Below are 20,918 nucleotides of genomic sequence, written 5' to 3'. Positions count from 1 at the left end.
TTGGCCTCCTCAACCAGTGGAAACATCTCCTTTATATAATCTTTCATCAACTTAAAGACCTTTATCACTCAGGTCTTTTCTTTTGTGGAGAACAGAGTCCCAACCTGTGTAGTCTCCCCTGATTAGAAATAATCTTGTTTTATTATAGGGTGCGATTCAGCGAAATCAAGTAAAAGTCCGTTGAACAGCCCGTTTAGCGGGTGTTTCTCACTGGCTACAGCACAGAGAACATTCCCGCTATCCAACGGCACTTTGCCGTTTTCTTTGGCCTTGGAGAGGTCCTCCCCACCAATGCCGCACTTAAAGGGATTTCTGACAGGAAAGGCTGCTCACAGATCGGGGCACCATTTAAGAAGGCTGCTCTGATCTTCACCCCCCCCCCCCCCCCCTCACCCCCAACTTCAGGCCCCCACGCTTTTTTTACCCCCCTCACACCCCCTAACATAGAACATAGAACATAGAACAGTACAGCACAGAACAGGCCCTTCGGCCCTCGATGTTGTGCCGAGCAATGATCACCCTACTCAAACTCACGTATCCACCCTATACCCGTAACCCAACCCCCCCCCCCCTTAACCTTACTTATTAGGACACTACGGGCAATTTAGCATGGCCAATCCACCTAACCCGCACATCTTTGGATTGTGGGAGGAAACCGGAGCACCCGGAAGAAACCCACGCACACACGGGGAGGACGTGCAGACTCCGCACAGACAGTGACCCAGCCGGGAACCGAACCTGGGACCTTGGAGCTGTGAAGCATTTATGCTAACCATCATGCTACCGTGCTGCCTTGGGGAGGCTCCCAGGGACACCCCATCACACACCCTCTACCTGACAAGGCCCTCTAGGACCGACCTCTGGCAGTGCCAAACTGGCACCTGGGCACCCTGATTGACTGCCAGGGTGGCAGTATGGAGGTGTTGCCTTTTTTACCTCCTAAAAATATGGCAGTCAATAAGGTTGTCCTTCCTTTGTCTAGATATTGATATTATATTGCTTTCAGAGTCGCCAGGTATCAAATTATACCACCACAAGGTTCAACCGGTTATCAGTCAAAGACCCAACAACCAGTTAGTTAGTTCAAGTTCAATAATACTTTATTTACACACAAGATTACTTATACATGCAACATAAACACTACGAGTTAAACTACACCTAACAACTATGACAACCTGTACTTAACTTCAGACACCCAGCTTAGGTAAGAGGAACAGTGGCCTTTGTTTGAATCTGGATCCGCTGGTCCTGAAGCAGTAATTGCTGTTCAGCTGGGCTCATCCGTCTGGTAGCGAGCGTTGAACTTGAACTTGCTTCTGGTCGTGGTGCTGCAGTTGGAGATGGACGTTGCCGGACGCCAGGTCCAAAAGAGATCGAACACATGGCAGTGTTTCTCTTTATCCTTGGGGGGGTTTCGCGCTCTTTTGGGCAGTCCTTAGGTTTGGCCCCAATTAATTGGTCAGTTCTCGATCACTGCCTTCGATCTGAGCCAATAAAGGGACGGGTGCCTTGATGACTGGGTGTGTCCGTAGCGGTCATTGACCTTGGCTGTTTATGCTTCCTGAGTAAAGGGAGTGGTGCCGAAATGTCTGGACTTCTATCGCTTACCTGAGTATCAGTCCCTTGTCTTACGGAGATGGGCCATTAAAATGCTAATCGGTTGGGGGTTTCCGATGTTGTCTGGATTCTCTGCTCCCGAATATACATTCAGGCTCTGTGCCTGCCTGAATCTTATATTGTCCATATTTCCCTTTAAGCTTTGTGAACGTCCATGTTTCTTGGTGTAAGTGGCCATCCCAGATGGCTACAGAGGTACCAAGGTGCCCATGTGCTACCCTGTCCCCAACCACCCGGGGGTCTCCACCCTCATGTCCACCCCCCACAGTTCGCCCCGTGAAGCATTGGGTTCCCCTGGGTGCTCCGGTTTCCTCCCACAGCCCAAAGATATACAGGTTAGAGTGGTTTGGCGATTTTAAATTGCCCCTTAGTGTGCAGGTTAGGCGGGGTTAAGGGGATAGGATGGAGATTTGATTTGGGTAGGGTTCTCTGTCGGGGGCCGGTGCAGACTTGATGGGCTGAATGGCCTCCTTCTGTACTGTAGGAATTCTATGATTTCAATAGCATGGAAGACCCCCATGTGGACCAGTACTAAATGGCGCCCTGGCGAGATCTCTGAGGCGCAGGCGGTGGTCCCGGGCGTCAAATGAATGCGGCATCCGGGTATTTAACTGAGCTGTACATGCTCATTTAAATATTCAGATCTGGATCACGGCCAATGAGGCTGAGTGAGTCGGGTCACTCACAGTCAGCCTGGCATGGAGTCCAATTTGGCCTTGCGCCCAATTCACCCATTGCGCCCGGAGCCGTGCCGGGTGCAACAGGATCACTGAATCGCACCCGTAGTCTTTTAGAAGTGTCGTTTTTTTCCCCACAGATATGGAAACCCGATGCCTTTATCATACACCCATCTGAAAGAGCCTCTGTAAAAGTGATTGGAGGATGTTTGGAGTTAAGGAGGATATTCAACTTGTGTGCAGTGTTTATACATTTGCAAATGTTCAGCAAATGCTAATATTTTAATAACAGCTATAATGATTCTAACAATATGAAGCTTTCAAATAAATGGACGTCCACCCCAAGTTGTGACCGGCTGTGGAATTTTATTGCAATAAAATTCATTGACTCTTCAGAGTCAATGTGTCACTGCTTTCAGGCCATTAAATAACACTACCTTGAAACTGTTTTTGAAAGCTTAGCATTGATGGAATGATATGCTGAACAAACATCCTTGTTTGTAGAAGGAAGAGGAACTTCCAAAAGGCGTTTGATGCAGACTGGTGAGCAAAGCTATAACTCCAGGGACAGCAGCAACATGGATCTGGAATTGGCTGAGTGGTAGGAAACAAAGTGTAGTGCCGAGTGGATGTTTTTTGGGCTGGAGGAATGTTTGTAGTGGAGTTCCCTAGGGATCAGTGTTGGGACTCTTGCTTTTCCTGGTGTTGGTGTACGGGACACAATTTCAAATTTGCGGATGATCCAAAGTCGGGAAGCATTGCGAACTGTGAGGAGATAGTGTGGGACGTCAAAAGGACATAGACAAGTCGGTGGAGTAGGCGGACAGATGATGTTCAATGCAGGGAAATGTGAAGTGGTTCTTTTATTTGGAAGAATATGAGAGACAGTATTAAATGGAGGGCACAATTCTAAAGGGAGTGAAGGAGCAGAGGAACCCGGGTGTAGATGTGCACAAATCATTGAAGGTGTGACAATGTGATGAGGGTGTGGTTAATAAAGCTTCCAGTATCCCAGGTTTATTAATAGGGGCGTAGGGTACAAGAGGATACATTGAACTTGTATAAGACACTGTTTGGGCCTCAGCTGGAGTATTGGGCGAAATTCTCCCCCCCCCACGACGGGTGGGAAAATAGCGGGAGGGCCTTCCCGACTTTTTTGACGCCCTCCCGCTATTCTCCCCCCCCCCCCGCCGAAATCCCGACACAAATCGCTGCCGCCGTTTTTTTACGGCCGCAGCGATTCACAGCTGTTAGAAGGGCCGAAGTCCCAGCCCTTTACGACCTTTTTACGAACGGCAAACACACCTGGTCCTGCCATTCGTAAAAACGTCGTGACCACCTGGAAAAAAATAACCATGGCACCGATTGGCACGGCAGTACCACGGCCGTGCCAAGGGTGCCATGGGCCCGCGATCGGTGCCCACCGATCGCGGGCAGCGGGCCCGATGCCCGCGCACTATTTGTCCTTCCGCCGCCCCGCAGTATCAATACGCGGGGCGGCTGAGGGGCAACCCGGACCGCGCATGCGCGGGTTTCGCGCAAAAACGCGATGACGTCACCCGCGCATGCGCGGGTGGAGTCTTCCCACCTGCGCATGCGCGGCTGACGTCATATGACGCGTCAGCCGGCGCTAAGTCCGACAAGCGGGCTTAACGATTTTCGTTAAGCCCGACTTGTCGGGGCCTCCGACGTCGGGCTGCTAGCCCCGACGGGGGACCAGAATCGGTCCCCCGTCGGGAAGGGGCGCGATGCCGTAAAACCCGCCCGGGTTTTACGGCAGTTTGACGATTTCTCCCGTTTTGGGAGAATTTCGCCCATAGTGTCCAATGTCTGGGCACTACACGTCAGGAAGGATGTGAAGGCTTTGGAGAGAGTGCAGAGAAGATTCACAAGAATGGTTCCGGGGAACTCCAGTTGTAAAGGCGGATTGGGGAACCGGACTGTGTTAACTTGGAGAAACGAAGGCTGGGAGGAGACTGCTGCAGATATTCAAAATCATGAAGAATCTGGACAGAGCAGATAGGGAGAGGTTGTTCCCACTAGTGAAAGGGTCGAGAAGGAGAGGGCACAGATTTAAAGTAATAAATGAAAGGTGCAATAGTGATGTGAAGAAAACCTGTTTCTCGCAGCAGGAGGGTGAGGGCCTGGAACACACTGCCTGAGAGTATGGTGGAGGCCGGTTTAACTGACGCATTCAAAAGGGAATCGGACTGTTATCTGAAAAGAAAGAATGTGCAGGGTCACGGCGAGAAGGTGGGAGATTGGAATAAGGTTCATTCAGAGGGCTGGTGCAGACACAATGGGCTGAATGGCCTCTTTCTGTGCTGTAACATTTCTTTGATTCTCTGATTCTGTTTTACTGAGGGTACGTAACATCGAGCCAGCTTTAGTGAAAATATATTTCAGGAAAAGCAATTCTCAAAAATTATTTCAAATGATTACTTCTGATCAACGTAGATTGGGGAGCTATCAGCAACTTGCGTTTATGGTGGCAACACTCCTGCTTCAGAGTCAGCAGGTTGACCATGGGTGAGACCTAATCTAAGCTGGCATTTCAGTGCCGTACTGTAGGAGTGCTCCGCTGGAGGAGGTGTCAGCTGGTCTCCCAGCTGCGTGTTTCTCACTTAGCCTCAGTTGAATATGTCTGCACCGTAGTTACTCAAGGTGCAGGATCGTATGACCTCTCCTCGGAAACCCTGTCATGATGATGTTTAGCACTGGTTTCCATAAATCAGTGCTAAACATCAGGTGCTACGGCATTTGGCGGGGGGCGAGGGGCGGGGGGGGTTGGGGGGGTTGGGCGGGGGGGGGGGGGTTGGGGGTTGGGGGTTCCCTGGCGATCAGGGGGGTTCTCTGGCGATCAGGTGCCCTCGGGTTGTCAGGTCTGGGAAGGTGGTACCCTAGCACTCCCGATGCCACTTGAGCACCTTGGCACTACCAACCTGGCACCCTGACAGTGTCACATGGGTGCCACCTTGGCAATGCCAGGATGCCCAGGTGGTACTGCCAGGCTGGCAGGGGCAGTGCCATGGTGCCATGCTGGTAATGCCGTGGTGTCCAAGTAGCAATTTGTCCATGTTGGGGATCAGGCCCAGGGCTGCCCTCCCCTTATGAGGTGTGGTGCGGGGTCCTTGAGGACTCCCTAATTGGTGAATTGGGGCATTGGGGGGGTGCGGAGGCTGCGGGGGCGGGGGTGGGGCGTTGAGAGATAGGGGCACCATTTTCCGAACTCTCCCAGCACTGCTGTGCTGAGCTATTTAGTGCAGGAAATCAGACGCACTTCGGCCTCGGTGGGGCGTTCCTCTAAAAAGAAGCAGTGTCCAGTTTGATAGCAGGGTTGTCCTCGGTGCTGCAAGCTGCAGGAAACACCCTGGTCAATGGGACTCTGCTGTTTTATATTAAATCGGGCCTCTGAGCATTTAAAGATACAACATAAATGTAAGTGTACTTTATTTTTCATACAGAGTTCCAGTGCAGGAATAAACCTCCAGCACATTATTGTGAACAAAGGGATACGCCAGGCACTGGAGAATTGAAAGTGTGAACAGTGGAGAGGGTTTTTAAAAAGGACGGATGGGAAGTCAGAAGGGAAGTATAAAGGGAGTAGGCTGGTGTGAAGACATGGCTCAAATTGAAAACAAGGGTGAGAATTTTGTCTCGGACATGCTGCAACTTTGGAAACCTTTGGCCTTGGAGAGGGCAGGGTAATGGGAGGGTGGGGTTAAGAGCAGGTGAGGAAATGGGCAGCAATGTTTTGTCTGAGTTGAAACTGACGGGCTGATGCAAGGGAGCCAGGGAGGAGGGTGTTGATGAAGTCAAACCTCAAGGCAAATGAAGGGAATGGCCGAAAATTTCAGGATAGGATGGGGGCAGGAGACGGAGGCAGACGAGAATAGAGGAGGAAAGAAAAGCAGTCGTGGTCATAGCAGCCAAAAGGGAAGGAGGAAGCCAATCTTGGGATAAACAGGCCTCCAACATTGTGCAATTCCTGACATAGCTTGAGAGAGTGTCTGGGAAGGGTTGGGTTGGTGAGCGGGGGTGGGGGGGGGGGGGGGGGGGGGCGGGGTCGTAGGGTAGTAATGGAACGGAGTAAGAGGTATTTCCAGGATCTTTTGTGGATGGTCCCTCTCGGATAACGAAATTGCGAAGTCACTTGGCTTATCCACTCACCCAATTACATCCAAAATATTCCTTACCAACACTTCCAAATGTTCACTCCAAAGTAAATCTTTAGTGTTGAGTTTTTAGCAAAATATAACTTTTTTTCAAAATTTACAGTACCCAATTCATTTTTTCCAATTAAGGGGCAATTTAGCGTGGCCAATCCACCTACCCTGCACATTTTTGGGTTGTGGGGGCGAAACCCACGCAAACACGGGGACAATGTGCAAACTCCACACGGACAGTGACCCAGAGCTGGGATCGAACCTGGGACCTCGGCGCCGTGAGGCTGCAGGGCTAACCCACTGCGCCACATGCTGACCATGCACAATATAACTTACTGATCTTTTTAAAATGTTTAAATCATTAAAATGGTCATTGTGCATATTAGGAAGTCACAGCTAATAAAATGGACACAGTGACAAAATCTGCGTAATTTTCATTTCTATTCAGACTGTCAGACTCCAACTGGTTATGTCCAATCATCTAAAATAATATGAAAGTGAAAGCATTGATCCTTAAATTACATTCTAGTTGCTGCATCAGGAATTCAAATCTGCTGGTTGAAATTTAGTTTTGGTCACATGGAAGAGTTTCCGAATGCCCTCTCCCAGGATAGCTCAGTAATAATATAAATCCCTTGTGTTTTGAAGACTTAAAAAGCTGCAGTTCACGCGTCGGTCAAACAATTACCAATTTCACTTAAACTTCCCATAAGGAAAATGTTTGTTGGTTTTGACTTAGTCCTGAGTTTACAGAGCTCTTGTGAGAGGATAGGGTGGGATGGAAAGGAAGGAATCTGAAGACTGACAGAAGCTCTGCACCTTCCTGTTTGACGAAGCATCATTCAGCAATATTTATCAAATTATCTACAAAACCCTCCCATCCCACTTGCCTAAGAATAGCACAGGTGCAAGGACGCAATTCTCGAGTGAAAGTGGGGAGGGGGGGAACGGAGAATATCAGAAAGAGCAAAAGAGGAATACAAACATCATTTTCAACTGGCAAAAAGATTGAGCGTGTTCTGGCCAAACTTCAATTCCTGTTTACACTGGAAAGTAAAAGTACAGCTGGTATACATTCAACTCAAAGCCACTAATCATAAGTGCACAACACAGTCCCTTTAAACAGGAAAACCTAATTTATATAGGAATAAAACATGAAGCCAACACCGGGTCAAAGGTCAAATATCCCCGGTATAAATAGAGGAAAAAAAGTTGGGGCATACAGCCCAAACCCCTTTATCAGAAATTGAGGTCTCCTAATTTTCCCCCAAACAAATAACTGCCTCCATTTATAGTGTCCATTTTGGATGGCTTTCTCTGCTCATTTATTCTTTAACTATATTACCCTTCAAATGAAAAGGTCCCACCTGCCTACTCTTCCTCCATCCAGCTTCATCACTGTTCAACTGACTACTGGAGCACTGGGATCTATAAACAAAACAAAACAAGACAATCCGATACTCCACTGGGAAGTGACTGTTGAGGGGGGAAAGGATGGAATGGAATTTAGGGAGTTTTTTTTAATTTTTCCAATTAAGGGATAATTTAGCGTGGCCAATGCATCCTTGGGTTGTGGGTTGAGACCCACCCAGACACGGGGAGAATGTGCAAACTCCACACAGACGGTGACCCGGGGCCGGATCAAACCCGTGTCCTCAGTTCCCTGAGGCAGAGGTGCTTACCACTGTGCGACGGTGCCACCCTAAATTAGAAGAGGTATATATGACTGGCATCTGAATGGATATCACCCAAAGGCAAGGTTACCCTGCCCAGTGTTACTAATGTTAATTTTAGGACAATTGCAAAAAAATTGCCAACCGCAAGACAAATATTGCAGCCATCCCGCACAGCTTAAAAATGGTCCCAAATGCTGAATTGACCAGACGCAGAGAAGAAAGCCAATTGGTTATATCAGACCATCTCTTTTTAGTTAATCATTTGGCCAATCCATAAAGGTTACCGAACAAGATATAAAATGGGACGAAAACAGAAAATGCTGGACAATCTCCTCAGGTCTGACAGCATCTGTGAAGAGAGGAGGAAGCTAATGTTTCGAGTCTGGATGATTATTTTGTCAAAGCTTTAACAAAGAGTCATCCAGCCTCGAAACATTAGCTCCCTTCTCTCAGCAGAGATACTGTCAGGCCTGCTGAGATTGTCCAGCATTTTCTGTTTTTGTTTCAGATTCCAGCATCCGCAGTAATTTGCTTTTATGTAAAGTTGAGAAACTGGAAGTACTACCATAATTGTTCCAGATTGAAGAGACTAAATATCCTTAAATTAAAGCACTGGTTTAAGGTCTTTTTGATTCAAAACAGGGATAGGCAAGCATCTATAAAGTTGATCTTGAATTATTGAATCAGGTGAGGAAAAATAGGTTTAACGGAAAGTTGGAGCCAGACTCTCAACTTTGCTCCATAAAAGAGAACAGGGTAGAACATCAGAAAATTATAATCAATTTCATTTATTTAGAAAAAATATTTATAAAACACTTTTCTTCAGTAACAAAACAAAAACAATACAAACAACTCCAATAATTTTTTGCACCTGTTTCTATAAATACGGTTATGTACAAAATATAGACATAGAAACCGAAGTGCCTTTTTTTATTACATATTTACCAGAATTTTAAATTATGTGAAATGGACTTCAAGAACCATCGACTGCACGAATGCGTTTGAAAAATATTTCAGCGCTTGAAACAATACTTTTTTGTGTTTTCCTTCTCCACTCCTGATCAATTGGAAAACATTTTCTGTCCAAAAAAGGCATCAGAGGCAGTATTCGCATCTCCAGTACAAGAGCATTGTCTCCTACTGCTCCTGAGCTTATACTCAAGGCAGTGCAGGCTTTCCAGTCCGGCATTAGGTCCGCATAGAGTGTACAAGAAGCAACCGTTTGTCTGTAGTGCAATGGACTTTTCTTCTCTCAAAAAAGCCATGAAAAGGCAGTGCAACAGATGTCCGTGGGTTACAGGTCTTTGCTTCCTGTCTGTCCTTTGAGTCTTCTTGCCAACCTCAGCAGAGAGCCAGTTTAATCTGAGCAGCAGTTTACTGGAGTCAAATCTCTTCTTGGCAAGGAAACCATACACCCATCGTGGCACTTCCAATTACACCTACGGAGAAATCAAGCAGAGCTACTGTCAAGTCTATGGGTTTGGGTACTGGAACTCTCCAAGCGAGGTTTTAGCTGAATATTGCTACGAGAAAGGAGCTGGTAGCACTCCTGACACAAACATTGGCATCTTCATGTATTGCGGAGGCGAAAAGGGAAAGTAAGATAGAAAGCAGTACAAACCTCAGTTGCTATTATACATTCATCCTTCTCTTCAGATATGACATACACTGACTGGTACTTGGTGTCTTTTGAGGCAGAGTATGTGGACTCTGGCCGCTTTCTTTCTGAGGGTTCACTATTGGGTTGAAATAAAAATAAGAGTTAGGCTGGTAGGCAGTTGACCGAGTAACCCAGATAAAAAAATAAAATCTGCATGACAAAACCAAATTAAGAGGAGGTTGATTTACTTAATTACCCATTATGCTGTGTAGCACTTTTCTGCTCTGCTTCCTGGCTACTAGTATTTCCCCTCTCATTTTCAGCTTTAAGTAAGTCTTCATTCTTTAACTCGTGCACCAGATTATAATCCACTGAAGGGTATTTGACCCTGTAGCCATGTCTCTCAGCAGAGCTGTCGCTGTGCAAGTCCACTTTCTTGTTGGTGTTTTTGATTTGAGTGGCAGCGATGATGCTGATGGAGATGTCTTTTTCGCGGTGGCAGTCGGTGAGGTTGTTCATCGTCTCTATCTCGCTCTTGGAGATATCGGGCGGCTGCTGCCGCCCCTTCTGCAGCTTTACACGCACGCAGACCACAACGGCCGCACACCCCAGGAGCAGCATTAGGACTAGAATAACCCCAGCGCACACGGCAACCCACGGAAACTGCCCCTTGTTCTCAGCTTCCGTGTATTTATCCTTAACGTCTATGATAACAGTTTCACCCTGAGGCTGTTCTGGCAACAGGAACTGGCAGTTGAGCCCACCGTATCCACGGGCGCACTGGCAGACATAGTGGTTGTTCCTCTCATGGCAGGTCGCGCCATTGTGGCAAGGGTTGTTTATGCATTTACTGATGGAGATGCTGCAATTCTTTCCGCTAAATCCAGGCCGGCAGGTGCAGGTGTGATCGTTAACTCCATCTTGACATGTTCCGCCATTAAGACAGGGCATACTTGCACAGTTGTCCGTGTCAATGTCGCAGTGTCTTCCGGTGAAGCCAGCGCGGCATTGGCAGATGTAGGAATTCCCAATATCCACACACAGCGCACCTGAACAAAAGAGGAAAATATCGATTTAACAAAGAGCGAACTTCAGTTCTGCAATGGTGTGACATTTACAACAACAGCTTGCACTTACATAGCAACTTTCAATATGATTAAATGTTCCCGAGGCTCTTCACAGGAGTGCTATCAGACAAAATTTGGCACATAGATATTTCACGGAGGTGGCCAAAGACCCAGTCAAAGAGGAAGGTCTTAAGGAGCATCTTAAAGAAAGAGAGAGGGGGAGAGGGCATAAAGATTTAGGGACAGAATCCCAGAGCTTAGGACCGAGACAGCTGAGGATAAGATACCGGATAGGAACATAGGAACAGAAGTAGGCCATTCTGCCCTTTGAGTGTGCTCCACCATTCCATACAATCATGGCTGGTGAGCACTTGGACAGCTCCTAGGTCCCAGGTTCGATTCCCGGCTTGGGTCACTGTCTGTGCGGAGTCTGCGCGTTCTCCCTGTGTCTGCGTGGGTTTGATCCGGGTACTCCGGTTTCCTCCCACAGCCCAAAGGCGCACATTAGATGCTAAATTGCCCTTAGTGTCCAAAAGAAAAAGGTTAGCTGAGGTTACTGGGTTACGGGGTTAGGGTATAGATGTGGGCTTAAGTAGGGTGCTCTTTCCAAGGGCCAGTGCAGACTCGATGGGTCGAATGGCCTCCATCTGTATTGTAAATTCTATGGTTCTATGAGTTCAAAATCAGGGAATGCCCAAGAGGCTGAAATTGAAGCAGGACAGAGATCTGTTGGGCAGGAAGATAGGATGGTGGTAGGGGATGTTGTTGGGAGTAAAGCCATTCAGGGATATTCCCACAACCTAGAGTTCATCTGAACGTTCACATTACAGTACTGCTTACCATTGGTGCACGGGTCAGAACTGCAGTGGTCAATTTTCTTCTCGCAGTTGAAGCCAGAGTAACTAGCAGGGCAATGGCAGCTGTAGCCACCGGTAGGTTTGTCTGTGCACCTTCCTCCGTTAAAGCAGGGACTATCTGCACAAGTCATAGCACTTAATTCGCAGTTTCGACCATGGAAGCCCAGTGGGCAGGTACAAGAATAGTGATTTTCCAGATCCTAAGGCAAGAATTCAGTCCATCGGTTAGTTATCCAGGCATACTGGCGGTACATCAGGAAGAATTAGATTTTATTTTTGACTTAACTTCAGTAGTTCAGTCCCACTTACCGTGCAGGTTCCATCATTTTTACAAGGATTGGCATCGCACTCGTTGATCTCAATTTCACAGTTGGAGCCAGTGTATCCAGGGCGACAGGTACAGGTGTAACTTCCTTGACCAGTATTGGTGCACGTTGCTCCATTCTTGCAAGGTTTATGATGAGTACAGTAGTTCAGGTCTGGGGGAAACGAAGAGAGGGGGGAATAAATGGGGGCGGACAGTGGAAATCAGCCAGTGGCAAGAGTAATAGAATGAAGACAAAAATAGCAACCAAAATAAATGGCCTTTTATAAAAGCAGCAGGAATATATCACAGCTTACCCTGGTTACAAAAGAGACCACCCCATCCTTCCTGACAGTTACATTGCCAAGGCTGCTGGCATGTCCCATGAAGACAACCTGGATAGCGAATACATTCATCGCAGTAGCGCCCTTGCCATCCCACCCGACACCTGGAAATCAAACAAAAAGGGAAATGGCTTAATACCTTTCAGCAACTTTTCTAACAAATTACTTAAAACTTTAAGAGAATTTAATACAACAAACAGTTTTCCCAAACTGTAAAATTCCCATCCCCGCCCCACCCCCACACATTTCCAGCACAAGCCATTGCGCTGTTGTGATGATAATGATGCACACAAAGGTCTCTGGCAGGGAATAAGATAGAATCCCTACAGTGCAGAAGAAGGCCATTCAGCCCATCGACTCAGCGCCAGCCCTCTGAAAGAGCACCATACCTAGGCCCACTCCCCTGCTCTATCCCCATAACCCTACCTAACCTACACACCTTTGGACTAAGGGGCAATTTAGCACAGGCAATCCATCTAACCTACACATCTTTGGACTCGAAGGGGCAATTTAGCACAGCCAATCCATCTAATCTGCACATCTTTGGACTCGAAGGGGCAATTTAGCACAGCCAATCCACCTAATCGGCACATCTTTGGAGGAAACCGGAGCATCCGGAAGAAACCCACGCACACACGGGGAGAACGTGCAAACTCCACACAGCCACCAGAGGCTGGAATTGAACCCGGGTCCCTGGCGCTGTGAGGCAGCAGTGCTAACCATTGTGCTGCTGTACTGCACCAGTTACAAACCTAAATTAGAGATTTTAAAATACATGGTCAGGCAGCGATCCTCTCTGGTGTGACTTTCCAAAAGAAATATTTGAATTGTAAAGGCGGACTGAAGGTCTGAATCGACCACAGCCAACTTCTACTGCTTTAACTCAGTCGGAGGAGTGAAGAGTGAGTAGATTGTTCCTGGTTCCATGATACAATGCCAGTTTTGGAGAACATTTAAGATGAAAATGATGTTTATTTTTGTTGTTTTTTTTGGGGGGGGGGCAGGGCTAACACAGTCATTTGCAACATACTGGCACCACAAAATAGTTGCTGAAAGTGGAAAATGGTTCACCAGAGGAAATGTGGGGTGGAGGGGGGGGGGATCCCAATAATTTCCCTGTCCCCTCTGGATTCAATGGTGTCCCAGTAGGTCACACCAGGAAATTCTCCCAGAGGGAACATGAAACGGAGGCCAACAGAGGGCGCTCCCCCCCCCCCCCCGCTGCTGGGCAACAGGAAGATAGGGAACTGCTATAATTGGTCCAGCCACTCATTTAACTTGGTAATTATAGTAAATTTACTTCCCAGTAGGGCATTGTAAACTGAAGTTAACAGCCGTGTTTTCCTTCGGCTATATGATCCCCAAAGACCTGAAGTTTCCCAGGCTTCCAAAATGTACCTAACAGCTACCAGGAGATGATTAGCTTTGAACTCGAGAAGCTGCTTCCATTCCCACGCACCTTCTGATAGAGATCATTTACCCACTCTTTTATGTACTGTTAACCAACAGAGAGAGAGAGAGAGGGGGGGGGGGGGGGTGGAGGAAGAAGCTCTCATTACTTACTTGCATTCCCCAGGTCGGTCGCAGTATCCGTGTTGCTCATCACAGCCAGGAAGACAGATAGCTGGGGAGAGAGAGAGAGGACACGAATGGAAAGTTAGATTGACTGAAGGCAACAAAAAAAGAAAATCACATCAAACCACAGTCAGATTTGGCAAATCTAAGAACCGTGACTTTCTGACTTGGGGAATAAATAAACCTCAGGAGACAGAGAGAGAGAGAAGTTTTACAAGTGGTTTTGTTAAAGGGGTGGGGGGTGGTTGGAAGTGATAATTGACTATTTGGCTCTTCACTAAAGATTCTGCTTAACACACACACACACACACACACACAAAAGGGAATGTTACAAAGCTTTTATCCCCCCCCCCCCCACACACACACACACACCACACCCCCCACCCCACCACCCTCTTTCTTCTCTCTCTCTTTTCAATGTTGGTCAAAAGTCCTTTTTTTTTGCCCAACTCCTCCACCCCTTCATATCTAGCTGTGTGTGTGTGTGTGTGTAGATAAGAGTGGACAGCTGGTTTGTAGGCTGCCTATGGTAGGACAGCTGCTCCATTGTTATTGCTGCTTCTCAGCTCAGAACGCAGCTGCCTGGTGGACCTGTGAACACTTCAACAATACACACCACCGCCAGACAGCCCGCCAGCCCCGCTCGCCAGCCAGCCAGCCCCATTCTAACCGGGCACCCACACGAGATGGCCCAATGAGGGGGAGGGGGAGGGGGAGGGGGGGGGGGGGGTGGAGTGGAGTGAAGGGGGAATCCTAACCCCACCACTACCATTTACACTGGCCACTCAGAAAGTCAAAACACATGGAGGTGGGAGCGATGCAGCCCACACAGCAAAGGGACAGGGGCTGCTTTTGACACTTCCGAAGCCGGCAAACTAACCCCAGCTCTTTTTGTTTTGTCCAAATCATTTTGAAGGGAGCCGTTTTGCTGAGGGATGCAGAGTGTTAACACGAGGCTGTGTTTGCAGGGGGAGGCTGGCTGAGGGAGAGGTGGGTTTCAGTGACGGAGGGAGGGAGGGAGGGAGGAACACTCACACTCAGTACAGTAGGGTCCTTCCCAGCCCGGGTTGCACAGCTTCTCCCCCTTGTCGCCGCAGCTGAAGTGGCCGAAGGCATCGTCCCTGGGCCGGCAGAAGACGGAGCAGCCTTCCCCGTAATAGTGCTCGTCACAGACGAAGCGGTACGAGTACTTGAGCTGGGTCCTGCTACTGATGTGCACATCCTGGGACCACTCGTCCCCCACGGTGAGGTGTCGCTGGGTGGTCAGGCGGCTGATGAGGCGATCCGGGTTATCTGGAGGCAGACAGAGAGAGAGTTAGAGAAAGAATTAGAGAGAGAGTGTTAGAGAGAGACAGTTAGAGAGTTTTAGAGAGAGAGAGTGTTAGAGAGAGAGAGTTAGAGGGAGAATGAGAGAGAGAGTTAGAGAGAGAGAGTTAGAGAGACAGTTAGAGAGAGAGAGTTAGAGAAAGAGAGCTACAGTTAGAGAGTTTTAGAGAGTGAGAGTTAGAGAGAGAGTTAGAGAGAGAGACAGAGAGTTAGAGAGAGAGAGAGACAGAGAGTCAGAGTTAGAGAGGGAGACAGTGAGTGAGAGTTAGAGAGAAAGGTAGAGAGAGAGTTAGAGAGAGAGAGGCAGAGAGTGAGAATTAGAGAGTTAGAGAGAGAGTCACAAAGAGAGAAAAAGAGTTAGAGAGAAAGTTAGAGAGTTAGAGAGAGACAGTTAGAGAGAGAGAGAGAGAGAGAGAGAGACAGAGAGTGAGAGTTAAAGAGCGAGTTAGAGAGAGAGAGTTAGAGAGAGAAAGAGTTAAAGAGAGAGTTAGAGAGAGACAGTTAGAGAGAGAGAGAGACAGAGAGTGAGAGTTAAAGAGAGAATTAGAGAGAGAGTTAGAGAGAGAGTTAGAGAGAGAGACATGGGAAGAAAGCGCCGAGGGTTTATATAGGAATTTGGGGCAGAAGTGTGGAAATTCAGCCCTCCCGGGTTTAAAATTGGGGCGAGGGGAGAAAGTGGGCGGAGGAATTTACCTGAACTCAGGTCATCTGTGGGTTCGGCGTGTAGAGCTTCGATGATCAGAGAGAAGGTCCCCTGTTGGAAAAGGAGAAAGTCATTTCAATCCAGTCAAATACGTTGAGCAATAGTTTTGATCAAGTTAAGTGACACACACTCTGCAGCCTCTGTGTTGCTAAGACTAAGGGGAGGGGGGGGGGGGGGCTGCAGTGTAGGATATTGGCAGTTGTCAGCCTCCTTCACGCTTAATTTCCTTGTTTCCCCACAACTTTGTGGAGGTGAAGCCGTCTGGAGTCTCACGCTGGGTTGAAGATTGTCAGTTAGACTGTTAGAGGGTCTGTGAGATTGCCACATCTTTCAAGTGTTTGGCTTGCTGTTGTTATGTCTGCTTTTATCCTGAGGGGGGGGGGATAAACAACTGTCCCCATCCCTTACCCCACCCCCTCACCCCCACCTCTAACCCCCCTCACCCACTTCACACCCACCCCTAACCACCCCACTCCTAACCCCCCTCACCACCCCCACCCCTCACCCTCACCCCCTCAGCCCCCAACTCCACCACGTCACCCTTCTCACCCTCACCCCCTCACCCTCAGCTCCCAACCCCACCCTTTCTCACCCACACCCTCAATCCCCCATCCCCTCAGCCCCAACACCACCCGCTCACCCTCAGTCCCTCACACACCCTCACCCCCCCCCCCACCCCACCCCCCACCCCCACTCCCTCACCCACCCACCCCCCTTCACCCTCTCCACCCTCAATAAACACCAATCAAAAGTGCACCACAACTCACAGGCCAGGTGAAGGCGAATGGGAACCGCATGGGGTTGCTGAAGGCTTCGGCGTCCGGGATGGAGAAGGAGTTGGAGCCCAGCACGGGGGTGAGGGCGCTGCCGTAGGTACAGGGCGGCTCCGGGGAGATGTTCGCCTGGTAATGCTTGAGGCAGACGCGGAAGAAGGTCTTGCACTCGCAAGGCAGCCCGTAGTTAGACGCCGAGGCGCCCTTACAGCAGTTCACATTGTCAGTCAGTCCTTTGCGGTTATTAAACTCCTGTAACTTCAGCTCGAAGACACCAGAGGAAAAGACCTGGGATTTCAAAACAAATGGAAACAGTTAGATGGGCACACATTGGAGTGGGGGGGGGGGGGGAGTGAACAAGGCACAGTTGGAATAAGAGTGCAGCCAGATGCAGGACAGAATAATTCTAGAGGCCCGGCTGCAAATAGTGACCAGAGCCCCCCTCTTACCTGGTGCAGGATAGCGAGCTGTGTGAAGAGGAGGCAGAGTCTGCTCTGTGCCATTGCCCCGCACACCATTGATTCTCCTCAAGCCTTGTGTCGAATGGAGACTCCGGAGCCACAGCCTCGCCGCTTCCAAACTCCACTCAGAGTGTTGCTGCTTTCCTCTCTCCAATCCTTTGGCTGCTCCCCCGTCTGCAGAGAACCCTCCCTTTCCCTTAGTGACTGACAGCTCTTTTCAGTGAGGGTCGCTTGCTGGGGAAGAGGTTGAAAGCAGCAGAGAGGTCGATAGCTACACTGGTGTGCTTTGCTGGACACCTCGATCTATCTCTCTCTCTCTGTGTGGCGTGTGGGTTGTTTTCCCGTCTCTGTGCCAGATGCTTGGGGCTTTTAATTCCAAACACAAACTCGTAAACGATCCCAGGATTTTTATTTCGGGATGCGAAATTCCTCCTGACGATAATTCGACTTTTCTTTGCCTGGGTGTGTGTGTGTGTGTGTGCAAACTGGTAAAGGTGCCCGGCGAAGGGAGGGCTAGAAACCCCCTGATGGTTGCAGAAAAGTCAGATCCTGTTTGTTGTTCCTCTTTTGTCCTGTCGTTTTGTTTTATCTTCTCTGTCTGTCTGTCTGTCTCTCTCACACACACACACGCGCGCGTTCTCTAATTCACCTCGAGTGGCATCTGCAACACCCCAAACCTGTGCTGCATCGCGAGCCTCGCCTGCTCTTTATATACAGCAGCAACTGTGCCTCTGTAATGACATGCAGATTATTTGACCCCCGTGCTGACGATCTGGCACAAAAGAGGCTGTTTCACCCTCTTCAATAGATCGCCAAATGATCACTGAACTGTAAAATGGGCAATGCACAGGGTACACACACAAACTCATTTAAATTGCAGAAAAAATATATCAATAAGAAACCCACACGCAAGCATCTCCCCCTCCCATTAACCATGCATTAGTTAACACCAAATAACAGCACACATACTACCAGAAGGCGTGTTTGAAAGTCCTGACTTTTTTCCCGCGAGTTTCATTTTATTTTGTCAACAGAAATGTCGCGGGGGTTGTGTGTATGGGAGGGGGGTGTATGTGTGTGTGTGGGGTGGGGGGAGAATTGAAGTCATCCCCAGGAAAGTTAGGACATTTTGTGGATTTTGTGTGTGTGTGGGGGGGGGGGGGGGGGGGGGGGTGCTTGTTTCTCGAAAGCTGTGCTTTTTAAAAAAAAGTTGGTGGGTGTGTGTCGTTCGCGTGGCTGTCATTACGGCAGTTGGTATTGTTCAGCTCAAGGCGGCTCATTGTGCGCTCTCAGCTGTATGTTAATACTCGCAAGCACCTGCTCCCTACAATGGAACAGCTCCCCTCGGCGAACGGAGCCTTCCCCTCCTGCATCAATATCTGCGCCCTAGCCCTGCACTGAATCCAGCCAGCACACACACACACACACACACACAAACATGCGCACACACACACAAACATGCACACACACACACACACACACAAACATGCGCGCACACACACACACAAACATGCACACACACACACAAACATGCACACACACACAAACACACACACACACAAACATGCACACACACACAAACACACACACACAAACATGCACACACAAACATGCACACACACACACAAACATGCACACACACACACACACACAAACATGCGCGCACACACACACACAAACATGCACACCCACACAAACACACACACACAAACATGCACACACACACAAACACACACACACAAACATGCACACACACACACACAAACATGCACACACACACAAACATGCACACACACAAATACACACACAAACAAACATGCACACGCACACACAAACACACACAAACATGCACACACAAATACACACACAAACATGCACACACAAATGCACACACAAACATTCACACACACAAATACACACACAAACAAACATGCACACGCACACACAAACACACACAAACATGCACACACAAATACACACACAAACATGCACGCACAGATACACACACACAAACATGCACGCACATACACACAAATACACACACATACACACACATAAGCATGAACACAAATACACACAAACAAACATACACACAAATACACACACACAGACATGCACACACGCAGACAAACACGCAGACTCACACACACAACTGCACACAAACACACACACATACACAAGAGACACAAGCATACACACACAAACAAACATACGTACAAAAACACACACATACAAAAACACACACAAACACATGCACAAACACCCACTCACACAAACACAAAGGCAGACGCACATACACAAACATATGCACACACACCCACACAGACAAACACACACACGAGCACACACATGCACAATCACATACAAATGCACAAACAAACATACACGAACACACACACACACAAACACACAAACAAACACAGACGGACACACACACAAACACAAACAAATACGTAAAACACACACACGAACACGACACACATACCAACACTTACACCCACACAAACACACGCCCACACAAACAAATACACAAATAAACACACGCACACACAAACAAACACTCACACCCACACAAATACCCACACACACACCCTCACAAACAAATACATACAAACACACACACAAACAGACACGGGGACACAAACAAAGACACAACAACACGCACACAAACACACGCACGAGCACTCTGACCAATCGCCAGCTCATCCATATAAATGTTACAACAAAACTATCACACACACTCGTGACCTTTCAGTTTAATAGTTCTTAAAAAGAACTGTTTTAACCGGACGCTCAAATCCAACTTTAAGGGCAAAAATTCCTTTATTGTGAACACGTCTCCCTCCTCCAACATCACCGAGAAACAGGCGGTGTCAAACAGCTGGGAACGCGCCCTGAAAGCATTAAACTGTCAAAAGTTTGCAGTGTCCCTCAGTGTTCCTCATTTGTCAATTACCCCCGGGGAACGTCCCCCCCCCCCCCCCCCCCCCAACCACACTCCCCAGCACCTCACTATATTAAATAAATAAAGCGTTGGGAGGGTGACCATGAGAGTTCAGGTGCATGTGAAAGTGGATGTAGGAGCACGGCACCCTCTTCTACCCTGGGCTAGAGGCTTCACCTGAGCGGATTTCTGATAACAGGACATGCAGAGGAGGGCTTGAGAGACTCAAATCCACCCTCAACAGTCTATCCAGAGTCAAAGACATTGACTTGGGCGGCGGGGGGGGGGGGGGGGGGAGGTTAAAATGAAAACTGTGCTGGAACCTGCTGGAACTCTCAGAGAGGGGAGGATGCGGCAAGTGATTCAGATAGTGTCCCTTCCTCCTCCACCAATTAATGCTTTTGCAAAGAGATTTGTGTTTTTGTTCAAATCTTTATTTAGAATGCACACGCGTCAAGTGATGGTCTGTAAGTTAAAGCGTTGTGGGTAAAAGAAAAAAAAGGCTGAATGCTTTGGATTTTGTTTTAAAAGAGACAAGTGTAAATAACTTCCACACGCAGGGGTTTAAATCTACAAAAGTTATGCCTTTCTCAACCAACCCCCCCCCCCCCCCCCCCAGCATGCGTTTGTTGAATTGACATGGCCCAGATTTTTCGATTGCCACTGTAAAGCGTAACTGAAAGCTACACTAAAACATAGCAATTCTTAGCACTGCGCTTCTTCTATTCAGGCTTAATTTATGCCACGCGATTCTATTTTCGTGAAATCAGGCAGAAAGCTTCCTTTTCTCTCTCTCTCTCTCTCTCGCCGCCTCCTCCTCCTCCTTGT

The 20,918-nt window shown here is 48.3% G+C and overlaps 1 protein-coding gene across 2 annotated transcripts; it reads right to left on the bottom strand.

The window, feature by feature from the left end:
* Positions 1–8,908: 8,908 nt before the first annotated feature.
* Positions 8,909–17,836, bottom strand: dld (deltaD). Of its 2 annotated transcripts, XM_038815836.1 has the most exons (11): positions 17,135–17,836; positions 16,680–16,973; positions 15,903–15,963; positions 14,919–15,176; positions 13,872–13,932; positions 12,282–12,412; positions 11,970–12,139; positions 11,644–11,860; positions 9,993–10,785; positions 9,758–9,872; positions 8,909–9,575 (listed from the first exon to the last, which is right to left on the bottom strand). In XM_038815836.1, exons 1-11 carry the CDS (start codon positions 17,201–17,203, stop codon positions 9,570–9,572), a joined length of 2,175 nt encoding a protein of 724 aa, XP_038671764.1. In that variant the 5' UTR covers positions 17,204–17,836; the 3' UTR covers positions 8,909–9,569. The 2 variants fall into 2 exon arrangements, with proteins under 2 accessions (XP_038671764.1, XP_038671755.1); XM_038815827.1 differs by having other exon boundaries at positions 8,909–9,872.
* Between the last annotated feature and the right edge of the window lie 3,082 nt (positions 17,837–20,918).

The sequence above is a fragment of the Scyliorhinus canicula genome, chromosome 1, assembly GCF_902713615.1.
Source record: "Scyliorhinus canicula chromosome 1, sScyCan1.1, whole genome shotgun sequence".
Taxonomy (NCBI): domain Eukaryota; kingdom Metazoa; phylum Chordata; class Chondrichthyes; order Carcharhiniformes; family Scyliorhinidae; genus Scyliorhinus; species Scyliorhinus canicula.
The sequence above is the reverse complement of the archived record's forward strand: the minus strand, read 5'-3'. Positions and strand labels throughout refer to the sequence as shown.